This window comes from Ctenocephalides felis, unplaced genomic scaffold (assembly GCF_003426905.1).
Source record: "Ctenocephalides felis isolate EL2017-DRISC unplaced genomic scaffold, ASM342690v1 CF-g0.4_SCAFFOLD_01886, whole genome shotgun sequence".
NCBI lineage: Eukaryota > Metazoa > Arthropoda > Insecta > Siphonaptera > Pulicidae > Ctenocephalides > Ctenocephalides felis.
The window spans coordinates 187,770,129-187,786,763 of record NW_020538040.1 but is presented as its reverse complement, the minus strand read 5'-3'; the positions used below and the strand labels follow the sequence as shown (position 1 = coordinate 187,786,763).

The following is a 16,635-nucleotide window of genomic DNA, read 5'->3' as shown; positions in this document are numbered from 1 at the left end:
TGCTATTTCAGCACCAAAAATATATGAAGAAATATGCGGCTAAGGATGTAAAAAAACAATTAAATCCTTTGTAACACAAAATAAATTACTTATCCAGCGATCTTGCGCGCTGTTTGTGGAAAATAAACATTATAATTGCAATACCAGAGACGTAGCGATAAATTAAGCCAAAGCATAACTTTTTTTGAACACATTTAGCTTTAGTTTAAATGACTTCACTAACAGTTCTGATAACCTTAACCAATTATCTCTTTACCTCAACTATGTTTTTGTTACGTCTATCCTAGCAGGAAGTTACGCAAAATTGTTTTACTTGGAGAGGCGTAGTATTTCTCAATTATTCATAATAGGTTTTAGAGTATATCACGTCATGCACGCAAGGTACAGTGTTAGTTCAAGCCAAGGAGATTACGTGTAGTCAACACTGGGGCTTATGTATCATTATTCTAAGTTCTCGTAATGCAAACCTCGAGGAAAACGTCGTAGCTTTCGGGAACACATCTCTGAAGGCATATGCATACGTGCTATGATACGACCGCTAATTGAACGAAATTAGCGTAACAGTTAAGAATGTCAAAGGTTATGAAATGAAAATAAATATAGAAGAATATAAAAATTTCATAATTCAAAATATATATTTTTTTTGAAATATCACTTTTCAAAATTTGTTTTTCATTTTTAACTTCCTGTAGGGAAAGGGTGGCGGGAAATGATTTCAAAGCTGTCTGAACACTTTCTCATACATTAGAAAAAATTTATGTGATGTATGTGTGTGTGAATTTCGTTCAGCTGTTTCAAAAATGCAGGGCAAAAAGTGCAAAAATGGTTTTTCAGTTTTTTAAATAACGGAGCGTCCGATTGCTTGGCTTAACGGAGCGTATGATTACTCAGCATGATTGCTTTGAAAAAAGAAATTAACAAATTTAAAATATTTCAAAACAAAAAAAAATCAAAAATTTAACAATTTTTTTGAAAGTTTTCAAAAATATCTTTAAGTTTATTTAACCACATAGTCACCCAGCTTCTTGAAACACCAACTTCAAGAAGACTGAAGAAGAAGCTGCCCAAAGATAATATGGAGGACCCTTAGAAATATTTAAATTTATGTGAACAGAATAGTAGAATCACTTATTGAAGTGATTCTCTAAATATGAATGTAATATTTATCAGATAAACTTATAAGTGTGTTTGAAAGTGTGTGTGTATGTGTGCGAGTGAATGACATAAGCCAAATAGCTCATAGAATTGTCATGTATTCTGATTGCTATTGAAAATAAAATTGTTTAAAAAAAAGTTTATTTAAAAATTTTAAGGCACATGCCATGTACCACTAGTTCATTTAAAATTAAAAATGTCAGAAGTTGTACTACCCTAACAGCATTTTTGTGCAAGAGACTTGAGTATTTTTCACAATATCTCCATCCTAATTTAATTCATAATAAATTGATTTGAAGTTGTTTTAATTTTTTTGGTACACTAATAATCAATGATTTTTATTCAATATTTTATAAATGGATTCGATATAAAACGATATTTCTCATTCTTGGAAAGTAAAATTTTATGACGGTAATTAGAATTTTTAATTATATTAATCATACAAAAGTATGGAGCAAATTTGCTCCAAGTTAGATTTAGTGTGCCATGATATTTGCAATACAGAAATAAAAAAATGTATAAAAATGTAATCTCATATTATTATAGATCGATGTCTAATAAATCATCGTAAAATTACTTAGTATTTATTTTTAATTAAATATACATTTAGTTTTTTATGGAATGCGCTCCATAAAATTGAAATCATTTTGATTTTTTCATAAAAAAGTCTTCATAAGAATAGTATCTGACAAGAACAACTCCAGTGAATTGAATTTTGCAGTTCCAACAATTGAATTGTTGTTTGCACTTAATTTACGACTTTGTTTTTCAAAAATAACTTATCTTTACTTTTTTTAATTATTATTGGAAAATAATATTGCTTACGTCAAATCGTATATTTGAATATTTATTTTACATCGGATGATAAGAATATTTATTCAAGTGAACTTTTGTTAAGGTACACTTTTTATAAACTAACATATTCAATAATTTATATTTGCATATACATAAATGTAACTGATAATTGATAATTGTCTGCTCAAATATATAAAATGACAAAATGACAAATATAAAAATGACAAAAATCAATACTTTAATTTTTACTTTTTCAACAAGCTTTCTTTAATATGATGATATAATATGTAATAATATTCTATTTAGAAAAAATGGATCTTCGTATGTGAATATCAAACGAATAAAATAATGGTAATATAAATTAGTGTTTTCAGCCTAAATTTAACAATTTTTAATAATGACCATAATTTTTCAAATAATATTCTACATCTCCAGAAAAAAACAGAATTAAAAATTGTTGGTTTCAAAGATTTTTTTTCAATTTTTTTTTTTCAAAAAAAAATTTTTTTTGTATATCGAAAATAAATCAGATCTTATTTTTAATTCTGACTAAAGTTCTAATATACTTTAAACAAAATATTTCAACTTTGCGATTCAGTTTAGATAATTCTTATAAATATTAGACAATGTTACTATATTTATAATCATCTATTTGAAAACATTCAGTATTCCTCGAACATTTCGTTACGGTACGGAAAGTTCCAGCAGTTTGCCTTAATCACGATGCCATACACCCCACTAGTTTTTGAAAATTTTGGATTCTTTTGAATGCAGAAAAAAACAAATACGTAATACCTTACTGGCCTAACACCCCCCCCCCCTCCCTTAAGTTTCATATGATGAATAGATGCTCCAAAAGCAAATTTCACTTAAAATCATATTTATATCTCATATTTTCGAGTGAAAACTAATACCACTACTGCTTGATATTTACAAAAAAGTAGATTGTTTTGATTTTCACTGAGCCCAAAAAGCTGACACAATCACTGGATCCGGGTCAGTCTTTCGATTTTCCTATCTCTGTGTCAGTCTTTCGAATTACCGTCTTGAAATTTCACTTTCAAAGATTGGGAAACATCGATTCCGCGTCGAAACCGATTGTTGTATTATATAACATCGCCGGTCCCGAATCGTAGATATTATTATTCATTGTCTTTGGTGTCTCAGGTGTCCGTCAGCGACTGATCCTGTTGTCACGCGCTCCATCATGCCGTGATAACATTATCAAATGCAAGTCACGGCGCGTTGCACAAGCGGACGAGCGCTCGCTCTACGGACCGATCGAAATTACTTTGCGGTCGGACGAAATTCTTTGCGACGTCTTTGTTTTCGAAACTTTATTGAATCGAAAGTATTACAGAATAATACATTTACAATTGTTATGTTTGCCGATAATTGAATAACGCAAGGAGAGAATAATCATGATAGATTGAAAATAATCAAAATAATAGATTATTGTAATGGATTTATATCTGATTCAGAGGTCCCGGATTCGATACCCACTTCGAGCAGCCTGTTGTCAAGCAGCAGTGACAACGATTTTCATTTGGAAGTATAGGTAGCAATATGGTTCCAAGTGGAAATAGCCCTCCCTCGGCATTGCTGCACCAATAAAAATATTTGCCCTTTTACAGAAATTGTAATAACTAGTATTTTGCCTTATGGCAAGGCAAGTTACATGAACTTCCCGATATGTGTAGATAACCGACATAATCAATAAAATATAAATTAATTTATGAGCGATTAAAAGTATTCCGAGTGGATTTATTACACATAATTAAAAACGAACGGACACGTTAACTCGGAGTATTTTCTAACAGCAAATTTTCGAAAATTAACCATTTTTATATTTGAACCAGTTTCCGTAGGACTTTAATGGTTTAGTATGTTCATTAAGATCAAGTATATATCGTTATACCAAGTAAATCGGCTAATTTTAATTTTAACAAACTTTTGATGAGTTTTTAAAATTTAATTATTATCGTAAGTCTGTAATATTTCAGTAAGTTCTATAAGATCATGATATATATCGCCAAAAAAAAGTTCCATAAAAATCGGCTTAAATATTTTTTTCAACAGTTAATTACAAGATAATGGCTCGGTAGATTTTCACCTAAAACTAATCAGTATCATTCCCAACTAATATCTTTCGAACAGTTTTCGATTTTTTAAAATCGATTCGGTAGCATGAGCTTAAATGTGGACGAAAAGTTTAACATTTTTTTTCCAAATTACAAAGAAACGGCTTGGCAGATCACCGCACAAAACTGACAAACGATAGTCCTTATTGAGATATATCAAATGACTTTTAAATTACTGAAATCGGTTCAGGCGTTTTTGAGAAAACGTCGATGAAAAGTCTAATTTTGACAAATGCCAAAAAAACTATATTAATTTTTGCAAACTTTGAAGAATTTTTAAAATTAAACGACTTGTCGCAGGGCCGTAATATTTCAGTATGATCTATAAGACTATGGTATCTACCGTCAGAAAAAAATCATAAAAATCGTCGGATTTTTTTTTTAAACTTCATTACAAGAAAACGGCTCGGCCGATCTATCCCAGAACTAGTCAGCACTATTCCCAACCAATATCTTTCGAACAGTTTTTGAGTTTTCAAAATCGATTGAGAATTGCGAGCTAAAACGTCGACGAATTTTGTTTTACTTTTCTGCGATTTACAAAAAAACAGCTTGGCTGATCGACGCGCAAATTTGATAAACCCTAGTCCAAACGAGATACATCGAATGGCTTTTAAATTTTTGAATTCGGTCCAGCGGTTTTTGAGAAAACGTCGATATACGGCAAAAAATCTGTTCACATGCATACACACACACATACTTTTTCCAAATTTGGTCTCATTCGATTCAGAATGGCTTGAAACTTCTTCTTCGGTGAGTATTAATAATATATCATACAGAGATGTGACAACTGTTTGGGTTCCCATCTATCAAACAGACTAGTATTAAATCAAATCAGCGCAACAGCTTATAAAACTATTGGGTTCAGACTGCTCCTCAAAAATAACATAACAAAAAAATATGTATTAGACTGTTAACTAAGAAGAAAAAGTTAGAAAAAAAACGTTAAAAAAACATTTTTTCATGGATCTAAGTAACTTTATTCTGTGATGCATTGCCCACTTTGATCAATGACTTTTTGTCATCCTTCAAGCAGCATTATCATCTCACTTTTATCAAATTTCTGGTTTTTATTAGCAAAAAACTGAATCAAGTACAATTTGACGACACCACCATATTCATGGAAGTATTTACCATTCAAAAATTTCTATAAAGATCGGAACAAAAAGTAATCAAAATGTGCAAAGTCAAGACTATAGTGGTTGTGGCAAAATATTACAATCAACTTCAGGATTCAGATTCAGGACGACCAGGGCGATTTTTTATTTTGATTGAAAAATTTTCAGAACGAAATATATATATATATATATATATATATATATATATATATATATAGAATAAAATAGATAATTCATATCAGTTTGCATTTTTAATTAGTATAATCCATCCTTCAGAATTTGCATAAAATAATGAAACGTTTTCTAACATATCGTTGATGCGTTCAACTTATAATCGTCTCATTAGAACTTCGTTGAACCCTGACTAATTAATCATTGAAATCATTATGAAAGCGTCTATTTTTTTTTGTTCTCGTCATGAAACTTTGCAGACATTGTCTGCTCAGCTTGCTGCTAAGAATAACAAATAATATATACATTTATCTTTCTTTTGCTTCTTTAATAGAATATTACATGAAGACACTCCAGATGTAATTTCGCGCTGCATAGTTTTATCTCAGAATGTCTTATAGTTTAAATCGCGTTTAATTAAATGTTGTACAAACAGCAATAGTTGTACAAATATTCTTCCTCGCATGCCGATTGCACTGCGACGCCTAACTTAATATTAAACACTTTCGACTGTTTTAAATAATAAATAATAACTCTTCAACTTGGTCTCATTAGATTTTCTAGGGTTTGTTCCACGAAGAGGATATTAAAAGAATTTAATTTAGAGAAATTTAATTTAGTTGTACGTCGATAATACTATGTCAGAGGTAAAAAAAACTAATAGCACGTGCATTTTACCATATTGCATATATACGTAACGTTTCAGCAATACAATTGCAATCAAACGCATTTCTAATTTGCTTTCATAATATTTGAATGCACTAGCACTAATTCATTATAAATGATTTATTTTTACTATATTAAAATATGCATATGAAGATTAACCAAATATATTTTCAAAACAAAACAAATAGAAAGAAAAATGAAATCACTGTTCTGGCTTATTCATGGTAAATCTAAATTATCATTAGAAAACAAAATTCTACTTTATGAAGCGACAATAAAACCGGTTTGGACTTATGGCGTTGAGTTGTGGGACTGCGCCAGTAAATCAAGAGTTTCACCTACCCAAAGGAAACAATCTAAAATTTTAAGGTGTATTGCAAATGCACCTTGGTATGTCAGCAACCGAATACTACATAACGATCTAAGAATCGATACTGTCCAGGAGGTAGTAAAAAACAGAAGTGGAATTCATCGCGACAAGATCGTCAACCACAATAACCCCACATTACTTCCCGTATTACAAGCATCACATATTAGAAGATTGAAGAAGAAGCATCTCTTCGATCTATTGCATTAAAATAGAGTAGCCCACTGAGGTGATCTCCGTCATGTCATATATAAAGGACTCCAGTACTGTTACTGGAGTTCTAATAATCAACATAATAGCTTATAGAAATTTTTTTCTGATTGCTATTTAATTATTATAAAAAAAATATTTTAATATATTCAAGCCTCACCAACCAAACATCTATTAGCAACTCGGGGCTTCATTCTGACAAAAACGTACCTACTTGATATTATTGTGTAAGTTCTGCAATTTGTTCTATATGAATTTGAGGACATAGAAAAACATGCATTTACAATAACATCTCAATTTATTTTCTGCAGTATGTTAAAGCTAAAAGCAATTTCCAAAAGGTATGACGGGTCAATTCCAGGGTCTTTATAATTAATTAGCGTTGGGACAGTTTTTGTTGTTATTCTACAGAAAAGTGTAACATATTGTTTTTTTTTTACGTCTCAGTCTTTTTTGATAAAAACTTTGCGTTGCGAATTTCTCGGTCAATTTACCATATTTAAAAAAAATTATATAAGAAAAAAAGCGTAAAAATACTTTGGAAATAACTAATAGTAAATTTAGAAAAGAAAACACTGTCCATCACAGCACTGATTTATTTTAAGAATGAGCAACCTTTTGAACTCACGGGCCACATTTATATTTTGAAATTTTATGGCGAGCTACATTTAATAATTTACAAAGATTTATATATACTAAGAAAAGAATACATTATAATTTATTTATGGGAGACAGTTGAGAAATTCTATTTAGAAATGCTTGCCGGGTCGCAGAATAGTTAAAAGGTCGCAACCAGCCCGCGGGCCGCAGGTTGCTTATCCTTGATTTTTGACAACCACTTATTATTATTATTGATGCCTGGAGACAAATCCATAATATGAGTAAAATATCTGACTTACCTCTTTTTCCATCCTTAATTAAATTTCACCTATTACTTTTTACATATCGACTTCTGTGCTGCTTCCATGTGTTGCATCCCAGATTTCAGTTCCCTGTATTAAAAATAATTTGTAGTAACTATACAATAATCAAATATATGTGTGTATATATATTATATATATATATATATATATATATATATATATATATATATATATATATATATTAGGGTGGTCCTTAAAACGGTCATTTTCGAATTTCCTTGCTCCCAGGGGCTCAAATGGTTCCAAATTGATAAAAAACAATTCTCTGAAAGTTTTAGCTCTTAATATTAACGTTTAGATAGAGCGCAATTCAATCAAAGTTTGTATAGAAAGAGCATGAAAAAAATTTTGAAAATTTAAAAAAAATGGGTTAGGTATAACTTAGCGACAAATAAATGAGATTTATTCATTCACTTGTTCGCTAAATTACATCTAAAAAACATTTTTAAAAATTTTGAATTTTTTTCCATGCTATCTCCATACAAAACTTTGATTAAATTGCGCTCTATCTAAACGTTAATATTAAGAGCTAAAACTTTCAGAGAATTGTTTTTTATCTATTTGGAACCATTTGAGCCCCTGGGAGCAAGGAAATTCGAAAATGACCGTTTTAAGGACCACCCTAATATATATATAAATTTACATTATATTTGCAACCAAAATATTAATAATATTTTCCTATTTTCAGATAGATTCGGCGGAGATCCGGATGTCGAACGAAGTAAGTACTCTTTTACCGTTTGATAGTTTTAACACGATGAAGAATTCTTTCATGTCACTATAAGTATTTCACAGCATATCATAAAGAACAAAATTTAATACTATTTTAACGCTGTGCGCGTTATATCAAAAGAAAATGAATCCGGAACGCTGCAATTTCATGACGACGCCCAAGGGAGAAAACAAAATTGCAACCAATAATAAAAATTGTATTTTGAGTGATTTATTTATACAGGAATTCGGCTCCTTGAATTAATACTTCTAAGAAAACATGTTTTGAGAATCAAACTAGAAACATCATTTATATCAGATACATATATTTGCTGTGTCCGTATTTTGCCAATAATATTTTTCTTCAACGCCTGGATTACCTTTTTTGATATTTTTAAAATGATTCGTTTCAAATTCTTGTCTTATCACATAATGAGTAAATAAAACTAATTAATGACGACACAATTATAGAATAAAATATACTGGTTCTAAAAATATTTTTTTTTTAATTTCAAACAATTTTAAATTTTCATCCAACAAAAGTTAGGATACACTATACGATTCCTTTCGAACAAAATACTTGTGTTATGAATAAATAAAAGATTTGTAAAACCAAGACTTTATTGAAACTCTGGTAAATGGTAAAGTAATCTTAAATAAATAAGACCTTACATGATTTTTTAATATATATGTGGGTGCCATATTCATCCGAAACGGTTTGACCGATATTTATAAAACATCTATTAAAACATATATTATCCAGACCAGCTAGTATATATATATATATATATATTCATTCATTTTCGAATTTCCTTGCTGCCAAGGGCTCAAATGGTTCCAAATTGATGAAAAACAATTCTCTGAAAGTTTTAGCTCTTAATATTAACTTTTAGATAGTGCGAAATTCAATCAAACTTCGTATGAAAATAGCATGAAAAAAATTTTGAAAATGAAAAAACAAAATTTTAGGTATAACTTAGCGACAAATGAATTTAGTGAAACTTTGTGTCATTTTTAATTGAAAATTCGACGCTCTGCAAAATTTTTGAAAAATTTTTCATGCTATTTCCATACAAAACTTTGATTGATTGTGCTCTATCTAAAAGACAATATTAAGAGCTAAAACTTTGAGAGAATTGTTTTTTATCAATTTGGAACCATTTGAGCCCTTGGAAGCAAGGAAATTCGAAAATGTCTATATTAAGAACCACTGTTATATATATATATATATATATATATATATATATATATATGTAGTATATTATCCTCATATGTTACTTTTACCTAACAACACGTATTCAGAACGTCGCAAAATGCAATAAAAATATCTGTGCCACAATAACCAAAGAAAATATTTATTTGAAGATATCGATAAAATTGTATTATCATATCCAAATAAATGAATTCTTTATTTCAAGATAATATTGTTCGAAACTTTCAGATACTCTCGAATTCATAACATTTCTTGTTTTGAATATTGTAATCAAATCTAAAGAACACATCTCGTTCGCATTTTGCAAATTGTTACGAATACAATATCCACATAACCCATATTTGTGTCAGAAATATTTACGTAATATCTATTCTCTTTTAAAATGCTATCATTGCAAAACTCGGATACCTTGACCTTCTTCCTTTTCGAGGTCGAAGAATTATATATCATATTTTTGATATAAATTAATTGTAAAGCCTTGTAATTAATCAAATTTTTTAATTTATGGTTTTTACGACATAAACATTGAACGTTTTAATTATTTTTAACGCCTAAATCACCTCAGTCAATTAATCATCAGTAATCATACATACTTCATTAAATTATACAGAATACATAGCATAATTATCGCCCAAATAGCAAATTGCGATGTTATTCATTAATAAATTCCTATAATTAACAAAATTTCGAACATATGACTTATTTGATAAAATTATATGATAAAGATTACATTACAATCGGACGCTAAGTTCTCTTAAAAACTGATTACCGTTTTTGGCACTTTTTGCCGCATATCTTCGGAACGGCCTGCCTTCGCCAAAACCTAATCAGCACGTCTCCTTATCAATACGAATCGAATGTTTTTTAAATTATTTGAATCGGTTGTTATGTTTTTTGAATTATTCAAATCGCTTCATCCGTGTTCCCGAAATCGTCGACAAAAATTTATAGCCGCACACACATACACACATGCACACTCACATACACACATACATACATCCATTTTTTCTAAGGTATGCCAAAATATTCAGAAACCTTCACAAACGTAAAGATATATAAAAAATTTCATTTTCGATTTTTTTGCGATTACTATAACTTACCCTACGGGAAGTTAAAAAGAATATTTTCAGCATAATCATGCAAATAAAACTATTTATAATCATTCTTCCTATAACGTGGTGTGTGCGTATCATGTGATATGAAAACCGTGCTATAATAAACTCAGATTTAACGTACGAGCAAAACTAATTCAGAGCGCGTTCTATGGAAATTGGTTATCGCGTTCTATGGAAATTGGTTATCGCGTTGTACGGAAACAGAGCTATAAGAAACTCAGAATTAGTATAAATCACATCACTTGTACAGCGTTATACAGAATACAGAATCCAATAAATACAAAAGTCAGGATAAATTATAATTTATTTTTATTGAATTGAAGAGTTTATGTGAAGATATGATGAATTTGTTGTTATCGAATTGAAGAGTTAAAAAGTTTATATAAAGAAATGATAAAAATGAAACAACAGATAAACTAAAAAAAATTTCAAGAAAAAAATTTCAAGCTGATTTTTTTAGAAAAAGTGCTTTTGTGTAAGAGCTTAAACACTACTAAATGCGATGTCGTACAGAGTTACTGGCACGTCCATATAAAATATTGTAAAAGATAAAATAGTCAATAAAAAAACTTACTATTAAAACCTCTTACAACAATATTAGTTACTAGAGTCATTATTAAGTAATATTTGGTAAGTGGAAATTTGATGTAGTGCTTGATATCTTATTGGTTGGAGGTTGTAAATGTATGGGTTGTTGAGCAAAAATCGCGTTATACTAATTTGTGTTATAGGAGGGCTGCCGCGATTCCAGAACACTGCGGTATAGGAGGGCTGACCGGATTAGCATTAGTATTATTCAAGTTACACCAGAAGCGTAGGGCTCAGTATGAAAATTAGTTTGGGGCGCCCCCTTAGGAATCGAAAAGATTTATCACAACTTAGAAAAAAATATTGAATATATTAACCCTTTCCACTCGGATGCCGTCTCTGAATTTGTGAGTGGAAACGGTTAACAAACATTATAATAATCGATTTGTCTGATTTTATAAAAAAATACGAAAAACGTAAATTAAATATACACTATTTGCCTGGATAATTGAACCACAACGCTGATGATAACTAAAGATTTTCTAAAAATTTTAATTTCAAAAAAAATGGAAAATTTTTAATAATTTTTGCTTTGGCATGATGGCGGCTTTTATGGTCTGGGGGAGTCTTGTAAAAAATGGCGCGTAGTAGCCGCAAAATATATCAAAAATACACAAGCTTTTTTTCGTCAAACTGAATAAATAATTTAAAATTGAATCATCACATCTAAAGCTGATAAAAACTAAAAATTTTGTAAAATTTTCGCCTGCAAGGAAAACTTGCAAAATGTTTACTAATTTGTGCTAATGCAAGTTGGGGGGCGTCCATTAATCACGTGAGGTTTTTTATCGAGAGGAGAGTTTGACAAAAAATCATAAAATATCACGTGGGGGGAGGAGGGGTATAGTAAGATATCACGTGTATTTATTTTATACCTGAATTTTTTATTTTTAAAATCCAAACATTTTCTAAAAAAAAAAATTTAAATTTTAAACACAAACAAATTTCTAAAAAAATACGATTTTTTCTCGTAATTAAAAATACGAAAAATGTTTGCTGAGGGATCAGGTAATTTTGAATATTACCATGTATCACCAAGGGGAAGGGGCGTTCAAAAATCCTTGAAAAATCGATCACGTGATTAATGGACGCCGCCCCCTTGAAGGCTCGCATGGTCTGAGGGCCTTGTATAAAAATGGCGCGAAGTAGCCACACTCATGACATAAAAAACACGCTTTTCGCTATAGTTCTAGCCTTCATTCAGTAAAAAAATTACTAAAAATAATTAGGACTAAACATAATATTAGAAATTATGAAATAACCAATAAAAGGTACTTACAATTTGGTGTCTTGATGTTGAACATGAAACTGACACTTCCATGGTACGAAGATGTGCACTAACACTTAATTAAATCACTTACAACTATTTTATTTATACAAACACTGGCTGATAAGTTAAAACTTTGCTAAATTATAAATATTTAACAAGATTAAACAAGATTATAAATATATTACAGATTTATTACCACATATTTCAACACAACACATTTGCACAGAATTAACAAAAGACTGACAGTAATGACGCCATGCATGAAATTGACTGAAGTAGGCTGAATTTGATTGAAGGAGGTGTTCTGACTGAACTTAACACTAAAGGCGCGAAATTTAAAATTTCAAAATGAATTTACAAAAATATTTGAAAATTAAATATGAAAGTTTAAATTAACAGACACTGAAGCATTGCACTTATTAAAAACATATTTGAGAATCAGAACTAAAGTTATTCTGACATCTGTGCCCTTTAGAGGTTGGTTTTGACATTTAACAGTGCCAATGAGACGTGCAGACTGAAGCAGACTTAACACTAAAAGCGCAAAATTCAAAATTTCAAAATTAATTCATAGAAATTTTAATATATCAAAATAGAAGTTCAAATTATTATGTACTGAAGCATATGCGAAAATTAGAACTTATTATTGTCCCGGGTTTTCGAAAAGTATATTTCTAAATTTTTGATATTACTTGAAAATAAAATGACTAATATCCATCAAATATCTGAAAATGTTATTATATGTACAACTAGTATGCTTATATGAAAAAAGGAGGGTTAGAAACCCTCTCACATTCATAATTTTGAACTTTTATTTTCAAATTTACAGAAATTAACAAAAAAAAAATTAAAATGGGCTTCTTGACTGCTTGGAATAAGGGCTATATATTTTTAAATAATTATGAAAAAAATTGAACAAAATTTTATAATAAGTTGGAAAGCTCACAAATATATAATCAAATAATAAAGGTTTTAGTCAGTAATTCAGATTAAAAAAAAATTCATTTAAAAAAGGCGGACTTTAATTGCATTCTTCAATGGTATTTGTTATTTTAAAATCACATTAAATTTTTTACCATTCATCCCCGCGTCACAGATTAGCATAACTGAAAATTACCGTCTCGGTTTTACTTAAAAAAATATGGTCACCTTGATTATTACTGTAATTTAATTACTATCGAAGAAAATTCAAACGGATAATACTTTATCGAATTTTATATCGCGGGCAATTTAAAATAATGTATTACAAAAATCATAAAATTTCATATAAAAATAAGAAAAAGGCCATCATTCTGCTACGATGACGTATTTGGAATTACCGTCTATGTCGTATAGCTGTCCCATACGTTTCTGCCGATATCGTATATCACAATATGAGACCATATAGCGACAGTTATTAAACCTCTTTATTGTTCAATTTTATATATTATCTATAAGGCAACCTTTGAGGGGCATTATCGTTAAAAACGGCCATAAATTTTAAATGTTTGAATATATGATAAAAGTACATAAATAATCATTTCTGTATTCATCCGATGAGTTATTACACGAGTGTTAGGAGAAATTACCGGAGACGAGGCCGGCACTCTTAAGTATCTTCGGTATAAGTTTCCACATGCATCTTCCTCCCGAGATGCGCGCAAACTTTGTTAATGTATTATACAAGTGTACGTGTTTTTATTATTTTTAGATGTGAGCTGAATGAAGGTATGCATGATCGATCGATAGTTACTAAACTTTCGAGCCCTGCTTTTGTAAATACACACATCCACCTACACACACGTGAATAAATAATAAATTGCTTTACACCAGAGTGCTAAATCAGATCCTGATAATAATTGGATTGTCACAAACTAATTCAAAGCGGCTTACGTACTTACAGCCAATAATATGATCGTTTGAATTAATTTTTTTGCTATTATGAACTATTATTTCTGTATTTTGCATCATAATAAATTTGATTAATCAATGGACTGTGGCGCGCTCATTGATCAGTGCGGAATTGTGTCGCCAGAATCAATACTCAATCAGATTGAGTATATTTAAAAAACAATTGTTTTATGTTCAGTAAAATTTCAAATCAACTTATAATTATAAAAATAGGTTTTTTACTATATTTCTAAAATTTGTCATCGGACCCTTTTTACCCCATGGACGGGGTAAGAAAGGACCTCCTGGAGGCAAACAAGTCCAACGTCTTTTTTTTTAAATTTTGAATGGATATCAATACTGAACCCAATCGATGTCACAACCGCCCTTCGCATTTGGACGGTTGTGCCATTGGCCCTTTTATTGTATGATTTGATTTTATGATTTATAGATCGTAGTTAAGGACAGTATTTCAGTATTTCCATGTAGAATTGTAGACAAATGTTCAAATTATCATTTAATTTACTATTCTTCCAGTTAACTGGTAAATTTATAAAATTATGGCTGATCCAAAAAAGTGGCACAACCGTACCCAGTCTCCCCTACTAATTGTAAGACTTCTATAGAACTATATTATTTATGGACGGGGTATGAAAGGATAGCCAGGAGGCAAACAGTCCACCGGTTTCTTTTTTTAGCTACATTATTTAATGTAAGATACAAATTTCATTAATACATTTTGTACAACAATTTCATTGTATATAACCTTGATGGTATTTTGAAATAAATATTCATCAGCAGAGTTCAAATAACTATTAAATAAAAATTTTTAATTTTGTTTTTAACAGTATTTACTTTTTCATTTGTCATTTTTTATTGTTTACACCTTTGCTAATATAGAGGTTAAGTTGGCCCTTTTTACTTCACCCACATGTAAGCTTTATTAAAAAAAAAACTGTTGAGTCTAACTTAAAAGTAACAATACCTTTTACAATACAATTAAATAACGAATATCTAAAAATTATATTCAGGTATCATAAACTAAATAAAAGAGCTCAAACCCAAAAAAACAACCAACAAACATTTTTTTTTTTTTGGCATAAATATTGATACATTGCCAATCATCTCTTGATACTGACATCATTATCGGCAGAATTAAGGTGATGGATGGTTACACATCTTTTGTCTTCTACTTTAAAATAGTATCACTGAAAATTGTATACCTGCTTGCTTGTTTTTGCAATAATGATGGTGGACCATTTTATCCGTGGATCTCAAAAAAATGATAGATACATATTTTCCATGTTGTATAACTGATAACAGATTTAAAAAAATTCTAAAGAAATCTGAGTTTGTTATTAAATATAATATAAAACGATGTATTTATCCAGATAACATAATTCTGTGAGAATATTTTAATATCATTAATGCTCGATTATAATTTAAGAAGTACAAAAAACAAAATGATGAACGCCCCGGGAGACAAATTAAATTGGGCTTATGAAGTTCTTTATCCGACAGGTGTGTTATCAATACATTACGCTCGTACAAAATAACACGCAAAGCGTGTCGTCGTGTGATAAATATTTAAATTGAGCAAAAACACGAACACAGGTACATGTACCTTAAAAGAAAACGAAATTATTTTCACAGATGGTCCCAGGGAAATGGTCGTCGCTTCATTGAAATTTGTCGTATTGATATGGGTTTTGGGTATTGTAATAGCGAAATAGATTCAGGCGATTACATAATCACAACTTGTTGTATTATTTTATGGCAAAAATTAGTATACCATATAAATTATTGCTATTTGAAAAAATTGTGACAACGATATTGAAACATAAATAAAACTAAGCCAAGGTAACCATCAAAAATATTCTAAAGCATAGTAGGCAAGTTAATTGTTTAACAAATTGTTAGTCTTAAATTTTTATAAAGTAAATTTCCTTTTTTATCATATTGTCAATTATCTTTAGGTGCAGCAATGGTTCCCAAGCCTGCCAATTGTATGCCCGAGTTGAAAACAGTACCCTTGGTACCAGAAACGTCTACAACTGCAGGAGTCTTCTACTTTCCTTCTTGCACACGAGTTAAGCGTTGTGGAGGATGTTGCTCACATGCACTACTTTCTTGTCAACCTGTGCAGACAGAACAAATTGCCATGCAGGTAAAATAATATTATCTATATGAACTAATTTTCCTATATTATTTGATTACACGGTGCAGGTTATGGGCCCATGTCTGTATTAGACCGGAGTTGTAAGATTTGTTTTATTGAACAGCGATAAGCACGTAAAGGTTCTATGAAGTGTTGTGACTTACC

General features: G+C 30.0%; 1 protein-coding gene across 1 annotated transcript in view; it reads left to right on the top strand.

Moving 5' to 3' along the window:
- Nucleotides 1-16,635, top strand: part of LOC113376423 (vascular endothelial growth factor C) — a 97,012-nt gene that overhangs the window by 42,757 nt on the left and 37,620 nt on the right. The window contains exon 4 of the mRNA XM_026616323.1: nucleotides 16,289-16,479. Within this exon, the coding sequence (XP_026472108.1) occupies nucleotides 16,289-16,479 (191 nt within the window). The remainder of the gene's footprint in view (nucleotides 1-16,288; nucleotides 16,480-16,635) is intronic.